Raw genomic sequence first — 20,000 nt, 5'->3', positions numbered from 1 at the left:
GCTCAATGATGACAAAACTGAATTTTTAGTTATTGGAACTCATCAGCAGTTAAATAAATAAAGTCCATCAGTACTTCATGTAGGTGATCACACGATTGATCCTTCGGTTAACGTAAGGAATTTGGGATCGATATTTGACAATTCGATTAGCATGGATTCTCACATAAATCAAGTTTGCAAGACCGCTTTTTACCATATTCACAATATCCGTAGAATTTCTAAATACCTCTCAATACATATGCCCTGAAACCAATCGGGCAGAGTTGATATCGAGTCTAGTCTGAACTGGCTTTCCATAAAGAAAACAAAAAAACAAAGGCAAACACAAGAACATTTCGAAGACAAAGAGAGGTTATAAAGAATAGCTTACCGAATGCCAACACTTTTCCAGAAGTCTGAAGATTTCATCTGGACATTCGTGGGGTTTTTCTAGTCTATAACCAGCGGGCACCTGTTCACAAAAAATATTACGCTAGTGAGCGCTCAAGGCTGGTTTTTGACTAGCGACGGAGTCAGAGTCGGAGTCGTAGTCGTAAGCGCGCTTATAACCTAGCTAGACGGAATCGGAGTCGGAAGAATCGGAAAGTTCCCATTTTCTTCCGACTCCGCGCTTATGACCCCGTCGCTTATGATCCAGTGAAAACTAGATTGTCGGAGTCGGAAGCATAGGCGGAAGAACCAACCAATCACAATGCTTGGAATCGAGCATTGTGATTGGCTTATTATTCCGCTTCTGCTTCCGACTTTAGCAATGCAGTTTTCACTGGATCATAAGCGACGGAGTGATAAGCGGAATAGGTATTGTGCTTCCGACTCCTACAGTTTGATTTTCACTAGATCGACTTTAACTCCGTCGCTAGTGAAAACCAGCAGGCTTCATAAAGCGTGTTAACGCGGTGGTTTTTAAAGTCCCCATCACCTCAACACACTTTTCCACTTCCATGTATTCTCCGAAATCGTCCCAAATACATCTTGTTGTTTTTAGCACCTTTTCATTTAACTTTCACTTTTTTTTTTTGGCTTTAAAAACAATGAAGGGGAATTGGTTCGATAACGGCCCGGGTTGACGTCACAAATTAATTTGTATCGCTGTTTTCAAAGAACTATCTCAATGCAAAGCAGTTCGTGACTTCAACACGGTATCGAACCCATTTCCTTTCATTGCTCGGTTATGGATCAAGGTATGACCACATTTCCCGTCTTTCAAATCCAAGAACAAAGTGAAATTTCAATCCAAAGGCTCTGAACGATTTCGGAGAATAAATAAAGTGGAAAAGTGTGTTGATGTGATAAACACTCTAAAGTTTGAAGCTCGCTTGTCGGCTCGTTAGTCAGTAAAGGCTCGAAAAAAAGGGAACTGAACTAAGCAACCCATTTGAAGGGAGGCGACTTAAAGGAGACAACCAGCTCCGCAAGCTCTCTAATTTGATGCTTATTCAGCGCTCTCGTTATTTATAAGCTACGTCGCCACTAAAGGCGACTTCAGGGGGTTAATCATGACAGAAATGTTGCCTGTGTGAATGTTGTTTAATGTGCATCTCAAAAATGTAATGTCACCTACCTTTTCAACGACATCCATGTTCGTCATAGAAGGGTAGGGGGGTTGTCCGCCACTGTAAATTTCCCACGTTAAGATTCCTGAAAAACGCATCTAAAGAAATCAGGCACCACAGGGATGGAGATCGTGTAATTTTACAACAAACTGACGCCAACTCAACTTGACTATACAAAATTCATGAACTCTTCTTCCGGGCTAAATGATCGCGAGAACAACGGAATCGCTTAAATACATGCAAATAAGGAGGGCGCTTCACAATCTGTCTAAAGGACAATGGCTTACCGAAAGACCAAACGTCTGATTTACTGCTGAATTTCGAGTGCAGGATGACTTCAGGCGATGCCCATTTTATGGCGAATTTGTCATTACTTGTTGCCGTGTATTCATCATCCAGGACAAATCTAGCACACAATCAAAGATGTTAAAATAAAACACTCAACAATCGCCAGACACCCACATAGGCCTCCGGGTCACAACCCTTGCTGTTAATAACGTGGAAAGTTACAGCAACCACTCACGGTTCGCGAGGGGCAGGGGGTGGAATTTGTGTGGTGTATCACCGACTTGCGTGCACTAGCTCGAATGGTTCATATGTTCCCTTTTAGTCCTTCCCAATGCTCAATTACAGTACTAGTGCAAAATTGATTATATTAATTAATTATTAAGCCTATAACTTTGCAACTATGTTTGCAAACAGTCGGATTCTATAGTAGGAAATGATCTCAAAAATATATGTTATGATGGAGAACGAAATGAAAGCCATCTAAAGGAAGGGAGGATATAAGACGACTTTCTATGCTTAAGATCATCGCGCGGTTTGAGGAAACGACTTTAAAAGAAACAAATAACCGTGGTATCATACTCTCACCTAGGGATACATGAGGAATTTTGCCTCCAAATAGCTAACGGGGTTATTGCCTTTCCAAAACCGGTTGGTGGTGCGCCAAAAAAAAAACATTTGGTAGTATTAACATTTGACATTTGATTTGCTTGCATTGATTTGTTATTTGTCGAGCGTTTCATATATGAGCCCTTGGCTCGGGAGACTGGGCAACCACTCCCTAAGCTTTCGACGTTAAATAAAGTAACTTTTCTTTTTTTTTTTTTTTTTTTACTTTAATTGATAAAAGAAATTCGCCACCAAAGGGAGATCAGTAAGCTTACGTTTCGCGCGTTAGACCTTTGTCGCAACGTGTTGCTTGGCTCAGTTGAAAGAGCAGTGTGCACCCATGGTGCAGTGGTAGAGCAGTGCGCAACTCAATCGCATGGCCTGTCTTGCTTCCTCAAATGCGATGATGTTTCCATCAGAAAATACATATTAATCGGTAATGGCAATTGCGAAAATGAATAAATGTCGAGATTCTAGTCATGCAAATTTTAGCTTTACCGTTTTTGTAGACTCGTTGTAAACGCCTCTTGTAAGTTTTGTCAGGCGTCCCAGCCCGCGTACGGTAGAGACTGGAAACCGTTTCAAAACATGATGGCGTAGCAGTTTTTGGAAGCACATAGCGATCGAGATTGTTTATCTATAGAACAGTGACTGAGATGTGGCCGAATAAAAACAGGTTATGTTTATCAGTTGTCTCCGAGTTCACTGTCAGAAAAACTGAACAGATCCGAAATTACACGGTTTCCCCACAATTGTTTCCGGTTAGAAGAACTGAGCCTTGCTTACCTTGCCAAGCCGAAATCAGCAAGTTTGACAACATTGTGATCTCCTATGAGGCAATTTCTTGTCGCCTGATGAAATTAAAGACCTTCGTCACAATTGCTGAAGACTCGTGAAACCAAATACAACAATTAAAACTTATATAGGCTCTAGGTGAACGTTTTGTTGTAATGTGTATTCTGGATGCGCTTTCTCAGCTTACCAGGTCTCTGTGAATGACGTTTCTACTTTCCAAGTAGTTCATTGCTGAAGAAACTTGTCGAGTCATCCCTGTCATCTGCCGAGTACGCAGCCTTGTTCGATTCGCCCTCAAATAGTCAGTGAGGCGTCCTAAAAAATTATAGTAGTTGAGTTCTCGTAGCAGTAATAGGGAGCTTAAGCAAGAACAACTACGACGGCTACGAGAACGTCATGAAACAATAGGCTTATTGAACAAAAACAATAGCATTGCACGCCCCGCACGTGCGTTTTACAATTTAGTACATTTCTCAGCTGTTCTCGTCCTCACAACGACGTGAAAGGACCATATTTGAGGCGGCGGGTCTAAAACACAGGTCACATTCCACAGGTCATGGTACATGTCACTGTGCTACAAACAAAAAAAAAAGCAACACCAAAAGTGTCTGACCCCTTACACTTTTATATACCATTTTTGGCAGAAAAGGTACCCCTTTCGTATACCTTCCATTGACAAATGGTACCCCTTTCACAAACCTACTTAACGACACTGCATCCCCTTTCTAGCCCTTAGAATGAAGTTAATGAACGATATTACCTCTCATGAACACTGATTTAAGAAACTGATTTCGATTTTGTTGTTTTTTAGACGTTAGGGGAGATGTTGTGTTTTGATTCCTTGGGGATATTACAGGAGAACATAACGTAATACCGGAAGAGATGTTAACCTAAAATAGTGTTCTTTATTCAGCTGACGTCATTTTCATGATGCGTTCAATAAATTAAAACCGTTCAGTCATAAGGTATGTGTGTTCGAAATATTGCAATGAAAGGCCCTTTTAAATAGCGAAATGACAGATTTCCCTACCCTTTCATATACTTCGATTCGTGAAATCCTACCCTTTCATATAACTGAAGGGGGGAAAAAGGTACCCCCCCCCCCCCCTCCCGGGAGCCTAGCCTAATAACTTACCAAAAACGTTTTTTTCAGGTCTAAGGGAAACGCTTGGCTTAGTTGTTCATCACTGGAGCAGAGACTCCTAGTCATGACCTGTGGAATGTGACCTGTGTTTTAGATCCGCCTAATTTGAGGAATTTTCAATTTGTTTTCTCCAAGCATCAACACCGTTCACTTCAATTTTGTTTCTGGAATGTTGATGCACACTTTCCATAATATTTTTTGACAACGTTCTCGAAGCCGTCGTCATCCCTAATAGGGACCTTTAGATTCTACAACGAGGACGAGAACGAGTACGAGTTTTGAGCTTAGTCTTACTCTTTGTTAGCAATATAGGTTACTCAGTTATTCTTATGGCTCGTAACTGAGCCTTTTTACTCATCAAAAAAGCCAAAACTGCTACCATGTTGTTGACTTGTTTTGATTCGACGACATTTTCGCAAAACCTCGTACTAAAATGACGGCGGCTTCACGTTTTTCCCGCCAAAATGACACTGGTTTGCGCGCGCTCACTGTTGCCTTATGAGAAAATCTTGTACACGTAGTCGTTCTCGTACTAGAATCTAAAGCTCTCTATTGACTCTTCGAAGGACGGCTTGCCATTTTGGTCTCTCCGTAGAAAATTTAGACGTCTTTTAATCGGTGATAAGCCGAGGCAGTGGTGCAGTTTGTTTATTCAAGACTATGCTACTCGTCTGAAACTACATTGAGTGTCTTCGGATTTTTTAAAGACAAGTATAGAAAATGGATTGCATTCTCCAAATGCAAGGCCAATTGTTATTATAAACAAGAGGCTACAAGTAGCCTATACTCCGGCCTGCAAAAGTACAGTGGTGTATCGTTAATTTAGCACTAAAGAAAAGAAAACAGAGAAGTCTGTCCTTCTTACATCAGCCTTACATTGCGATTCTCATGATGTTCGACTGTGTATGTAGTGAACACCCGGACCCAGATTATCTTCATTACAGTTGGTGACAATGACCACTGGACACCAGGTAAAATTTGAGAAAGGCACATTGTTTTTTACTGATCGATGGTTATTCTTGCTCAGTGTTTGAGAAAGGAAACGCTAATTGAACGGTTTAAGATGAAACGAAATGACTCATCGAAACATCTTTTGCAGAAAAAAAATGAAAGAGAAACGAAGGTGAGATGTATAAACATCTTTCAAAGATGACCAAACTTTCGTGCATTGATGCACGTAAAAAAAAACTTTGTCACGTGCGCGACACGTGAAGATGTGCACTACATCTCAACTCTTGAAAATACTTTCAGAAGTACAAAGTCCCTTGAGGATGGCCATGCCAAATGAATCCATAGCACGAGAATCAAGTATTTAAAATATACCATTTGTTGTAATTTAAATACTCACATTAGCGTGCACCCAATTGTCAAAATAAAATTAATATGTTATTTGCCAGCTGAGAGGCCTGCATAGAGAAAAACTGTGGCCGAGGCCTTGAAATTGCTGCTCGAGGCCGCAGGTCGAGGGCAGCTTTTTCAAGACCGATATCACATTTTTTTTGTTATACGGACAGACCCTTTGCTGGTAAATAATATTTTTTTTCTTCTCTCTCTCCCCCATCCTCTCTTAAAATCACTTGTTTTAATTGTTGACTCGCACCGCGCTTGATAGCGAATGCAGTATTAAAGCGACTTACAAACTGAACATTTCAAAGAGAAATATTTTTTATTTGAATTCTATTTCCAAAGCTCTTGTCTAATGAAAAATAACCTCTGTAGGTAAACGGAGTCGGTGTCAAAATTGTGTTTCGTTTCCGGGATGGTAAGGGCAGGAGAAAAGATAGAATACTGTAGTGTGGGTCACTTGGCCTGTCATTGTTATTTCGCTTCGTGTATTGAAACTCTCGAGAAATAAAGATAGAAATGTGAACGCAAACTCTCTGCACGGTGAGAAGCCTGTCAAGGAATATTAACCATTAATGTCACTGTTCCTTGGTATCAACATGCATAATTCGCTTTTAAACACATAACGGAAGGCGCAATGGAACTAGACAACAGACGTATTGGGGTTTTTTGAGGAACACACTGCCTTGCGGCTGGTTAGCCTATGCGACTTCCAGATTGCGTGACAAAGATCTCTCCAGTACTACGAGCTGAGTGTTAAACAGGAAGTGCTGGATTGGACAAGAGTATTGGCTAGTGAGCAATGTACAAAGGCAACGAGCCAACAAGCTTGGGGGAAGTCGCTGCGCAGACTTAAACCACACCACGCAGGAGCGACCCAATTTTAATGACGGCAAAGCGATAAATATAACTGATTCGCACTTCGCGCGTTAAGTTCTTTCGCTTACTGGTTTAATGTATGCAACTATTCTTGCAATTTATTTATTACAGCAAGTTTGCGTGAGTTGAAAGGTGACAACTAATTAGAAATTCAGAAATATATAAATCGACACTGTACTGCAAACGCGCAAATCGCTTTTTTACTTACCTCCGATCAAGAACGTTAAAGACAGTCAACAGAAGAAATCAAACCATAAGATCGTGTAGATTAGAAGATACAAATTGTAAGTATATATTCACGAAATCAGTTCCATTCCTTTTTAGCCTATCTTCGGTATTCTAAAACATTAATCTACTTGTGTAATATTTTTCTTTCAGTCGACTAGTTCAACGACTTATCGAGCAGCTAGTACGGATAAAAGTCTAAAAATCTACAGGGTCTTGGCGTGATCCTGCCATAAAATAGTGCCTCGAACGTAGGTGCGATTCAGTCGAAATTTGTCCAGAGGATCCCGCCAAATCAATGGTGTAAATCATCCACGCCGAAGATACCGAATCTCTGAACTTTGCATCGAGCCTACAAAGATGCCGCCTAAAGTAGACGCAAAGACCCACGCAGGGAAAATGGAAAACGCGGTAACGATCTTCTACGAATTAATAGAAGAATTTGAAATAATCTTTTCAGTGAGGCCAGAGTTAAAACCCTTAGAGGCAGCATTCAATCAAGTGGAGACAAGATACAGGTTCATCAAGAAGCAACAAGAAACTATTTTAGACAGATTGGTTGATGAAGGTATTACCGCAGAGGAGGAACCATTGTTGACAACAAAGAAACTTGGAGACAAAGTAAAAGCTGATTTCCTTCAGATTGCCTTAAAATTTGCTGCCTACCAAAAGGAACGAGATTCCACGGAAACGTCTTCAAAAGACTCTGAAACCTTGAAGACCTTGACAGCTTCAATGTCATCCATGACATCAGCAGTGACGAAAATGGCGGACACCTTAAGGTCAAAACCAAACACTAGTGGTCTGCAACGATTACCGGTACCAACATGGGACGGCAGTCGCAGATCCTATGCTACCTGGAGAAAAGAATTCAATCATTGGATGAAGAAATACGATCAAGATAAAGATGAACAACTGCAACGGTTCCGAAATGCATTGCCGAGAGGATCGTGGTGGTCTGACCAGGTAAAAACTTGCAAAACCATTGATAGCGCGTGGAATATATTGGACACAGAATTTGCAGACAAACGTAAACTAATGGACGAACTGCTCCTCGAAATAAATAGCCTTAAGCCCGTAAAACGAGACTCCAGGTCGTTCACGCACTTCGCCACAACAATATCATCCTACGCGAATGATATGGAAGATAATGGATGTCCGGTGTTGGTGTCTTCGGAAGCGCCATTTCTTATGTCTCAACTTTTGTCCAAGCTCGATCCGAACGATAATTCCCATTTTGGAAGAGAAATGAAAAGAGAAGGTAAAGAGGAAACTGTCAGTAACCTCATCACCTGGTTGCACGTAGCAAGTGTCCGCTCAAGGGGCAAGAATAACAACGTGTCTGAAGACAGAAACGAGAGTCGCCGATACAGGACCCCAAGGAAAACTGAGAACAATGCCGCAAGTGGCGAAGAACCCGATGATGACACCTGTCCACTTAACTGTAAAACAAAACATCACCTCGCTGCCTGTCCTGTGTTCCAGGAGTTAGCTATCAGTCAGAGATGGGAGATTGTAAAGCAACATTGGCGATGTCGTAAATGTCTTAGAAAGCATCATACAAGCAACTGCAGGAAACCAGACGGTTCAACATGCGACAAATGCAGAAAAAAATCATCACCGTTCTCTTCACAATGACAAGATTGGTGAAACAAGCTCAAGTCCAAATCCAAGAGCATCTTCTTTCCAAAGTCAGTGCCAGGCCCCCTCGAGTACATCAAATGGTAACATCCAAGAAAATGCTGTTCATCACAAAGAGAAGTTAAAGCTCATAACTGGTTTGTGCCCTGTTCAAAAAGTTGGAGTCATGAACGGAAACGGAGAATTTGTTGAAGTCCTTGCGATGTTAGACTCTGGATCCAATACCAGTCTTCTCTCAAAGAATGCAGCCAGACGACTTGGGTTGAGTGGATCAGCAACACATCTGACCATGAATTTGGCTGGTGGGAAGAAGAAAAGTGAAGCATCACAGATAATCGACATCACTGTTGCCTCACCTGCTGACGAGGATATTAAGAAGACCCTTCAAGTGTACACTGTTACAAGGCCCTGCAGTAAAGCAAAAACGCTTTCCAAGGAATTAGTGCGACACTACCCTCATCTCAAGCACGTTTGTGATAAACTACACCTTTCGGGTGGCGCCATAGATCTCCTTGTCGGTACAGACTTTGTAGAAGCCTTCATTGATATCCACACAGTGTCCGGAGAGCCAGGGGAACCTGTTGCGAAACGAAACTGTTTTGGCTGGTACGTTATGGGACAGTTTGAAAAGAACAACTCTACTACTTCAGAAATTCAGTCGGTTGAAATCAGCACAGCAAATGTCGTAGACGACATCAAAGAACTTCTTCACCAAGATCTCTTTGGCGTCAAACCGACCAACCTTTGTACGTGTAGCGAAAACGAGATACGCGAAAGCAAGTTCGTTAAGTCCCTCGCAGCCTCAACTACCCTGGTTGACGGAAGAATACAAGTTAAGATGCCCTGGACGAAAGCGGGCCCTCCCAAACAAAGTAACTATGGCATCGCACTGAAAACGATGTTTTCCACGGAGAGGTCATTCCAGAAAAAGGGGTGTCTCGATGTTGTCAATGAGGAAGTCCAAAAGCTTCTAGAGCAGGACTACGTGATTCAAGTCTCTCCTGACCAGATTGATCACAGCAAGCCTGAATGGTACTCACCCTTACAAGCCGTGTTAACACCGGAAAGAACAACAAAAGTTCGACTTGTCTTTGACTCATCTTCGAAAGGTCACGACGGTTTGTCCCTTAATGATTACCTAGAGAAAGGACCAAACTACATCAACAGTCTCCTGGATGTTTTGGCAGCATGGAGATGGAACGAAGTAGCCTTTATCGGCGATATACGCAAAATGTTCAATCAAATCTTGGTTCATCCCGACGACCAGGTTTTTCACAGGTTCCTTTGGAGGAGTAAGATTAGCAACTCGCCAACAGTATACCAATGGCTCAGGTTGAACTTTGGAGATAAGCCAGCTCCCGACATAGCAACGAATGCCATCAACACACTAGCAAAGATATCTCAAGCCGAGTTCCCAGAAGCATCAAAAGAACTTCAAGACCATATGTACGTGGATGATATCGGAAGTTCCAAAGCAACTACAACGGAAGCAAAACAGATTATCAGCGACATTGACGCCATTCTTAAGAAAGGTCATTTCCAGATAAAAGCTTGGCATTCAAACCGTGCGGAGATTGACCAGTCTAACGGTGAACGCTGGGCAGATCTTCTTGGTCTAAGATGGGATAAACAAACAGACAAGTTTTCCCTGAAAAGGAACAAACTCGACCAGATGGACCTTTTGACAAAGAGACGTTGCCTGGGTCTTATTGGACAACTGTGGGACCCAATCGGTCTTGTGATGCCGGTAGCTATTAAATTTAGGATCGACTTGCAGGACTTATGGCATTCAGGCTACAATTGGGACGAAACCTTACCTACAGCAGTCAAGAGCAAGTGGATGGAGAATTTGCAAGCCATGAATCACCTCTTAACAGTCGAATTCGATCGCAAGTTAAAACCAAGCCACGCGATTGGGGTACCACATATTCATGGATTCTGTGATGGTGGCGAAAAAGCTTACGGAGCGGTCATTTTCCTCCAATGGGAGTTAAAGAACGGAAGTTACAAGTGCGTTCCTGTTTTAGTCAAGTCCTTCGTAGCCCCACTAAAGAGAAAAACGATCCCGAGACTGGAGCTCATGGGCTGTTTAACACTTGCAAGGATATATGAAACTTGCAGAAAGTCTCTACAGTTTGCGAACATCCAAGACAGCAAGAGGATCTTCTGGGTGGACTCTTCTACTGTCCTTTCTTGGATTAAGACCCCATCACGTCAATTCAAACCTTTCGTATCAAGTCGAGTAGCAGAAATCCAAGAAACTGTTGGGGTAGAAGACTTCCGATACATCAGGTCAAAGTTCAATCCAGCCGACATTCTCACTAGAGGAATAGAGCCATCACAACTCGAAGACTGGATAAAGGGACCCTCTTTCCTGCAGTTACCCGAAGGACAATGGCCTAAATTTGAAGCTAGAGCCCCCATCGAACCTACAGCAAAAGCTGGTGTCTTGATGGAAGTGAAAATCGAGAAGACTAAAACGCCAATGCAACACGAAGCAGCCATAGCGGAATTTCAAACCAGAGTTGATCTGGATAAGTCTGAAGAAGATACTAACCCCGTTTTTCATCAACTGTTGAATACCTGTTCTACATTTTCAAAGATACGGAGAACACTCGCTTACGTTCGCCGATTTATTCAGAATGCGAGAAAAAAGAATGTTAAGACAGGTTCAATCACTGTTCAAGAATTGCAAGGCTCGGAGAAACAGCTATTCAAGTGGAGTCAGGCACACCTAGATCCCTCTGTCATTGACAAGAAATTAACTCCGAAGCTGGACGAAAACGGATTACTTCGAGCTCATGGACGACTCGAAGATGTCAGATCGCTGCCACAAGAATTAAGAAACCCAGTTATCCTTCCACGCGATCACCCTCTTGTCATCTTGCTATTACGTGACCTCCATGAAAGACGCGGACACTGTGTGTACAAAAGCCTAAATAACGAGGCAAGGAGAAAGTACTGGATCATTGGAGTTCGTGGTATGTCCAAAGCACTCACAACAAAGTGCATTACTTGTAGGAAGCTCCGAAAAAAGCCATTGGAACAACTCATGGGACAAATCCCATCCTTGCGAGTTGCAGTAGGCACCCCGCCATTCTTCAACACCGCCATGGACATGTTTGGACCATTGCACATCAAGCTTAATCGTAAAACGCTCAAGGAGGCCCAAGTAATCATTTTCACCTGCATGACAACAAGAGCTGTCCACTTAGAACTTTTGACCGACAAAACATCTGACGCTTTCTTGATGGCATTCCGTCGTTTCGCGAGTTTGCGTGGTCACCCGTGCATTTGCTGGTCCGACTGCGGGACAAATTTTGTAGGCGCACAAGGGTACTTAAAGGAAATAATGCAGAGTTGGAACGTCCCCAAGATTGAAGGTGTTCTATCTGAAGATTTCTCGTGCGATTTTAAATGGAAATGGAATACCCCTCATGCCAGTCATCAAAATGGCGTCGTGGAAACCCTCATCAAGTCAGTCAGACAAAGTCTGAACGCTACATGCAAGAATCAAGCCTTTACCGAAGAGCAATGGAGAACATTTCTCGTGGAGACAACCTACGTCATCAATGGACGTCCTTTATACCCAAGTTCTGACAGCATATGGGAAAGCCCGCCAATTACTCCAAACGATATTCTCATAGGACATCATCTTTCAATTCCTCAACCAGAACCAGAAGAAAGGATCAACCCAAGACATCTCTTAAGAAGTACAGAAAATCGCGAGAACGAATTTTGGAGATGCTGGATGAGATACTTTGCGCCAAATCTACTTCCACGAAATAAGTGGTTTCGCACCAGAGAAAACCTTCAAGTCGACGACTTAGTTCTAGAGATAGACCCAAATCACAAAAGATCCCAATGGAAGATGGCGCGAGTCATTGCAACATACCCAGGAAACGATGGTTTGGTTAGGAAGACAAGAATCAAGACTCAGGACGGTGAATACGACAGGCCGATTCACAAGCTGTGTCTTTTAGCAACAAAAGACGAATTAAATGCGAACCTTTCTTAATCAAGGGAATACATAGACCAGCATTATGTAATAGACATTACGTTATTTGTGACATCTCGAGTCATTGAATACCGATTATGTTTAAGTCGTTGCTCAATTAGAGGTAACTTCTAATTTCCGCACTGGGGCGGAGTGATTCGCACTTCGCGCGTTAAATTCTTTCGCTTACTGGTTTAATGTATGCAACTATTCTTGCAATTTATTTATCACAGCAAGTTTGCGTGAGTTGAAAGGTGACAACTAATTAGAAATCCAGAAATATATAAATCGACACTGTACTGCAAACGCGCAAATCGCTTTTTTACTTACCTCCGATCAAGAACGTTAAAGACAGTCAACAGAAGAAATCAAACCATAAGATCGTGTAGATTAGAAGATACAAATTGTAAGTATATATTCACGAAATCAGTTCCATTCCTTTTTAGCCTATCTTCGGTATTCTAAAACATTAATCTACTTGTGTAATATTTTTCTTTCAGTCGACTAGTTCAACGACTTATCGAGCAGCTAGTACGGATAAAAGTCTAAAAATCTACAGGGTCTTGGCGTGATCCTGCCATAAAATAGTGCCTCGAACGTAGGTGCGATTCAATAACCCATCTCCAAAGGGACAGAGGGAGGGAGGGGGAGAACTTTGACAAATTGCAAACAGCTAGTTGATTTACTATAGAAGACAAACTGCCAAGTGAACCTTGGACGACTAACTGAGGCTTTTATAGCTAGACCCTGTATATTAAAATAGCCAGTTGCACAGGTTCTACCATGTAGCAGGTAAGCATTACACCGTGCTCTTTGGCACTAATGAATGAGGCTTTAACAGATTTGGCCAATGCAGGTGTACGTTACAATCTGAAATCTAGGAGCAAAGTCTTCATGTCCTCGTTTTATTTACAAGAAACCCGTTGATTGTATGACCTTGAACGGCCGACTACAAAGAACGCGAAGATGGGTGTCTGGAAAACCCGAATAGCGAATAGCGAATAGTCGCGAATAGCGAACAGCGAATAGTCGCGAATAGCGAATAGTACGAACAGTGGGAATAGTGGCGAATAGTGACGAATAGTCGCGAATAGTGACGAATAGTCTTCAATAGTCACCGCCTTATGCTGAACAATCTCGTAATCAAAGCAAATAATATGCTCACCTGTCGTCGAAGGAGAGTTTCGTGCATGCTTTTACAAACACTCTAAAGAAGAACAAACGTCAAAATGCAAAAATATAAATCACTTTCATTAATATATCAAGCTCATGATCATCTCCACGCACAGTGGCGCCCGAACATAAATTTTAGATACTCACATTTCATCAGCGGGAAAATCCCATCCAACAATGCTGCGGGGTTGACCAGGAAGTGACTGGGTACCAAATTTTCGTCATTTCGTCACAATCCCCCCCTTCCCCTCCCTCCATCCTTATTTGCCACTATTTGTTACTATTCGTCACTATTCGTGACTATTCGTCACTATTCGCGACTATTCGCCACTATTCGCACTATTCGTACTATTCGTCACTATTCGCCACTATTCGCTGTTCGGTATTCGCGACTATTCGCTATTCGCTATTCGGGTTTTCCAGACACCCCGCGAAGATAACTATCGCGACATGAATAGCCCTTTTAGTACGGTCACGTAACATTAACCGTATTTACTGATAGTGGTGTAAAATCTCATTTAAAGAGAAGAACAGATACTCGTTTATGTGCGCAATACATCGAAGCATAAAGTCTACAAATACCTTCAAATACTTACCCCTGCATAACATTTTAAATTCCGTTTTCCGTGAATCTTCTCATGATTACATGCGTTACATTTGCCTCGTTAATCCACTTTATTACTAAAACTTGTTTGCATTACTAATTAACACGAAAAGGGATAACTTGGGAATTTCCAACAATATATCCTTTAATCTAACCCAAAATCATTCAGATATCCAAAACGTCCTATGCATGATCCATTTCCTTCGTTTTTGGGTTTGTCAGCATTATGATTTGCAATATTTCAGGTTTACGTGTTCACAAGTTTGTTTTTGTATCTCGAAGATGTTTAGATTTCCAATTACAAACTCTGTTTTGATTGGTCACTGTGTAAATAGTTCACCCTGAATTGAAAATAAATATGTTCCGTTTCTGAGAAAACAAAACAACAACATTCTTTTACAAATCGTACCGGGTCTTCCTGATTTCTGTATTAAATTTAACTTTCATTTTCCAAATGGTCTGGATAGCACAAGTGTTGCTAATATTTTTAAAAATACAAACACTTTTAAGTTTAAGGAACATGCTTCGATGTTTCAAACATCTTTTTGCATTTACCTGTTCATCCACGCTTTTGGAAAAGTGTTACATACCACGTGCTTACATTTAAACGCATACCTGAGGTAGCTCCTATAGTTGTGTTTACGAGCAAGTGATCTCCTTGGCTAGTAATACGATGAAATGTGGATGACCTGGGTACATTGTTAACCAAATACGTTCCAGCAAGTTTCCTCTTTTTTCTGCTGTTATAAAATAGACGTCTCAGCTTTTTCTCTGTAATTCTGCTGGGTTCTCGGGCACGTCTATGTCAATGCACACGCAAATCACAACTAAAGTAAACACACTTGTGCTTATCGAGACGTGTATTTCTCCTTTGGAATCAAGTCTTTATTACCACTGAGAATCAAATAACTGTACAGCCCTTCAAACTAAATCACATTTATTTTCTAAAGAGCTGATCACAGTCTCCACTGATGACATCAAACCTTGTAAAACTAGAACAGAACTATATACACAAGATGGCAGTGAACAACGATCGCTAATATGGCTAGTTGAACAAACGATAGAAGCTAGACCACTACAAGAAACAAACTGTTTAACAACAACAAACTAAAAAACGCAATAGACAAAAAACTTATCTCCGTAGTCAATGGTACACTGAGCGAGAGGCTGTTTGTTCGCGGTGAAAATGGTACAAGCGTGAGGCCATTTGTTCGCTGAGCCAATGTTTTTACTTTGTCTTCAGAAGATCCCAATATGGCGTCCATTTGTTTGCGGAGTTATTGTCTTTGTCGCTGTCATCTTCAGAGTAGTTCTCAATAAGGTACCCGCTGCTCATTAAAGAATTTGTATTTTGACTTGTATCACTTTCAATAGTTGCGTCCATTTCTGTTACATTCGAGTATATTTTTGTTTCATTCAGTTCGCGGAACGACTTGTTCCAAAGCTGACGCTTGCCATCTTTTAGTGTGGGTCTACCACGAAAAGCCTATGCGTTTCTTTGTATGTGTTTTGAGCGCCCCAAGAAGAAATCGATTAAGCCAACGCAATATCGATCTTGAGTAATCCGAATCAATTAATCACAGTGCTCTTCATAATCTTGGATTACGTGTTTGCTTTAAATAACCAATGTAAACAGCGCCACGTGGCTTCTATTGTGCATTACCCAATCAAAACGCCGCCACGTGCTTTCTATTGTGCATTGCCCAATCAAACACCGCCACGTTTTCTATTGTGCATTTTGCTCCACAGGAAAAAAAAACTGAAATCAAACTTCTTTTATAACTCGTGCCCCTACGGGCCCGAGTAATTACTGCACCTCATCTTTAAAAACAATTACCAAAAAACAATGTCGTGTAAAACTACCATTCTTCCGTTGGCTACAATACTGACGAAAGTAGGTATTTAATGAAATGGGTATATGATCTAGTGTGACTCGCCACGCAATCTTTCCTCCTCAACGAAGGAAAGATCACGTGACGAGTCACAAAAATGTCTGCGCAGGAGGCTATATATTAACTTAAGATCAAAAGAAAAAGAAATGGCCTCACAAACCTTTGGAAATAACTTACTACTGTAAACATGCAGTACGTAAAATACTGCTTCGGAGTTCACCTCAATTGGCAGGGGAACGGTTATTTCTTTGCGCAGCCGAGAAGTTGAACCATGGACTATACTATGAAGGGTGACTAAAGCCGAGATCTTCGGGTCCTAACCAGTCACCTTCAATAGGCCACTTTCGAAAATACCATAATACTCTTTCTTTTTGCATAAGCATAGTTCTTGTCTTCTCTTGGGACCATTGGAAGTCCCAAGAGCATCTGGAAACAATCCTTATGCAACATTTGGAGGGCAAACAAAAAGTATTATGGTCTTTTCGAAAGTGGTCTATAGCTTGTTAAGAAAACTCGGCGTAAAAGGAAAATCTAAAGACTAAAGACAAACTCACCCTGACTCATTAATTCTGAGACGATATACATTGGCTTTTCACTGCAAACTCCATACAGCTGAATAAGATGGGGATGATGAAACTGTCTGTTGTAAGAAATGAACAGGCACAAGTTTTAGTTATTGGAGACCCTCTCAGTAGGCTGTTCCGCATCATCATAATGTAACCCTAGGAAATCATCACTAGAAGAGAACCCGGACCTCAACCTTGAGCGATCATTTTCTCGGGCCTGGTAACTTTTAGATTCATATCGACCTTGTATTTTATTGTTTAAAGTGGCTGCGTCACAACAGTGCAGTTCAAGTTGGTTTTGTGTAGGTTCACCAATTACTCACCCCTACTCAAAGCTTCGTGACAACAAATGTCTGTCGACTTACATAGTTTAAGTAACAAATAACAGAGAATATTAACTGATAGTTTACGAAGCCTCAATCGCAGTTCATTTTATCTTCTTCAATTTTGTCCATACCTTTCTCTTTTTGTATTCGCTGTTTTAATCAAACCTTCCTACAGTGTTCTAAGTAGTTAATTTTACGCTTTGCTCAAACAACAACAACAACGTTTATTACATACAATACTAGTTTGTCCACCCAAATTTAGCAAAGCTAATCGAGTTGGGTGGAGCAAAGATAAAATAGTTTATTAACGTTATTTACAATGACAAAGATTACGAAAGGAAATATTTAATATTTAAGAATAATGTCAATGTACAAGAGCGATGAATGTTTCTCTTATAAACATGTGAGGTACTACAGTGGAATGCAGATTGAGATTCTAGTTAATTGATTGCTGATAATCTTAAGATTCAATAACATCTAACAAAAAGGTTTACTCTAGATGAAGGATATCACAAATATCAAGTTAAGATTCTTTCGAATAAAAGAACAGAGGAATAGCAGTGATAGGGAATTCATTAAATGCATTTAAAGTAGATTAACTGAACTAAGATCATCTTTTAATTTTTAAGACCAATATCATTTGGCAAAATGCTTTATCCTATGAATAATTTCGCAAGTTTCTAGATAAGAGTCTTTTGGAATTAAATTCCATTCCAGATACTTGTTATCCAGTTCGTGAGAAAGAATTTAGCTGAATTGAGAGTCTAGAGCTTTGCGTATAGAAATTGTTTGAAGCAGAGCATCGAGTGTAATGAGGATGTATATTAGAAATATCTTGAAACTACTTTTGACGTCTTTCGACTTACAGGCTTGGCCCCAGGCTAACAAGCCGTACGTTAAATGTGGTGATATAAGAGAGCGATAAATAGTGGTTATAAGTGTATGCGTTGGCAAATGACAACGCAATTTGGATAATAAACCTACATATCAACTTATTTCAAAAGCTTCATGATCAATATGGTGTTTCCAGGTTGCACCAATCAATTGGTTTCCTTCTCACCTTGGGCAATAAAGCCGGATTCCAAGGTATTTCACCTAACGCTCCAGAGAGACATACTTATTTTTATCATTATCAAATATCGTGACATTTGGTTGAAAAGTGAGTTTTTTTTTTGAACTGGGAAAAATATGACGAAATTTGTTTTTTCAGTAACATTCAAGGTAAGTTTATTTGCCGTGAGTCAGTCACACAATTTGCGAAGCTCTAGGTTTACATGCAATGTCCTCTAGTGACTTGAGATTGATGAAATGGGATATGAAATGAATCATATGAACTGCAGATATGAAATCAAGTGAAGCTATGATCTTCGCAGTTACGAACGCAATTTTTACAATTGCGAAGAGAAGCCTGAAAAATTCAGGACTTCAACGGGGTTTGAACCCGTGACCTCGCGATTCCGGTGCGACGCTCTAACCAACTGAGCTATGAAGCCACTGACGTTGGGAGCTTGATTTCATATCCGCAGTTCATATGATTCATTTCATATCCCATTTCATCATTGATTCATTCCTCACGGGACCATTAAAACCCACAAATGACCAGCTCCCAACGTCAGTGGCTTCATAGCTCAGTTGGTTAGAGCGTCGCACCGGAATCGCGAGGTCACGGGTTCAAACCCCGTTGAAGTCCTGAATTTTTCAGGCTTCTCTTCGCAATTGTAAAAATTGCGTTCGTAACTGCGAAGATCGTAGCTTCACTTGATTTCATATCCGCAGTTCATATGATTCATTTCATATCCCATTTCATCATTGATTCATTCCTCACGGGACCATTAAAACCCACAAATGACCAGCTCCCAACGTCAGTGGCTTCATAGCTCAGTTGGTTAGAGCGTCGCACCGGAATCGCGAGGTCACGAGTTCAAACCCCGTTGAAGTCCTGAATTTTTCAGGCTTCTCTTCGCAATTGTAAAAATTGCGTTCGTAACTGCGAAGATCATAGCTTCACTTGATGACTTGAGATTGCTATCCGCATATAGAATATTTGCGTCATCAGCAAATTAAAAAAAATGAAGCTTTTCAGAACATTCTTGGATATCGTTAATATAGATAAGAAAAAGCAGCAAACCCAAGACAGAACCTTGTGGAACACCAAAAGTGATTTTTTTTTCCCCGGAGAGATAAATGAACCAATTTGAGTTGTCTGTGTTCGACCTTCTAAATAAGACGAAAACCATTTATTTATAATACCACGAAAGCCATAATGATATAACTTATCCAAAAGAATTTTGTGATCAACAGTATCGAAAGCTTTTTTCAGGTCGATAAAAACACCACAAGAAAATAAACGCTTATCCATGTTAGTTCTGTATGGTGTTAACTATATCCAAAATTGCATGCTGAGTTGAATAATTTGGCCGTTGCAAGTCCCAAGTCGCTGAATTTGACTAAATTTCTTTAACATATGCATATGTACGTGAAAAGGAAAGGATAGGAAAGGAAAGGAAAGGAACTTTATTTAAGCGTCTAGTCGTTCTAGCGCTGGAGCACTCACTGAGGACACTGTAAAATGAAATCAACAATTAACGCAAATCAAGTCAAATGTTGGTTTTTTGAGGCTCTTAACTAACTCCACGAGAAAGGACTCTGCAGAAATCGAGTTAAGTCTTTACTGAGTATGCACAAGCTGTTGCTTAGAGACAGTTTCAAACCCAGGCCAAGTCTCGGTCGCACTTCTAGACGCCATATTGGCTTTAGTAGTGAAGGCTCAATTTTGACCTTCGCCTTGTCAAAAATATGTAATGGTAATAGGACTGAGTGGAGCCCAATTCGGTCTGCAATCATACTCGTGATTAACAAATCGGACTCCGCGCGGTCGTCCGATTTGTTTATCACGAGTACGATTGCAGACCGAATTGGACAACACGAAGTCCTCTTACCAATAGACCTTATTCACGATGGCCACTA

The 20,000-nt window shown here is 41.0% G+C and overlaps 1 protein-coding gene across 1 annotated transcript in view; it reads right to left on the bottom strand.

Moving 5' to 3' along the window:
* Window positions 1-20,000, bottom strand: part of LOC137997129 (tyrosine-protein kinase TXK-like) — an 86,296-nt gene that overhangs the window by 4,134 nt on the left and 62,162 nt on the right. The window contains exons 13-18 of the mRNA XM_068842916.1: window positions 16,696-16,781; window positions 3,430-3,557; window positions 3,234-3,298; window positions 1,841-1,959; window positions 1,562-1,638; window positions 371-451 (exon numbers count right to left, since the gene is read on the bottom strand). Of these exons, the coding sequence (XP_068699017.1) occupies window positions 371-451; window positions 1,562-1,638; window positions 1,841-1,959; window positions 3,234-3,298; window positions 3,430-3,557; window positions 16,696-16,781 (556 nt within the window). The remainder of the gene's footprint in view (window positions 1-370; window positions 452-1,561; window positions 1,639-1,840; window positions 1,960-3,233; window positions 3,299-3,429; window positions 3,558-16,695; window positions 16,782-20,000) is intronic.

Source organism: Montipora foliosa, chromosome 3 (genome assembly GCF_036669935.1).
Source record: "Montipora foliosa isolate CH-2021 chromosome 3, ASM3666993v2, whole genome shotgun sequence".
Lineage (NCBI taxonomy): Eukaryota > Metazoa > Cnidaria > Anthozoa > Scleractinia > Acroporidae > Montipora > Montipora foliosa.
Note: the sequence above shows the minus strand (reverse complement) of the source record. Positions and strands in the feature narration are given on the sequence as shown.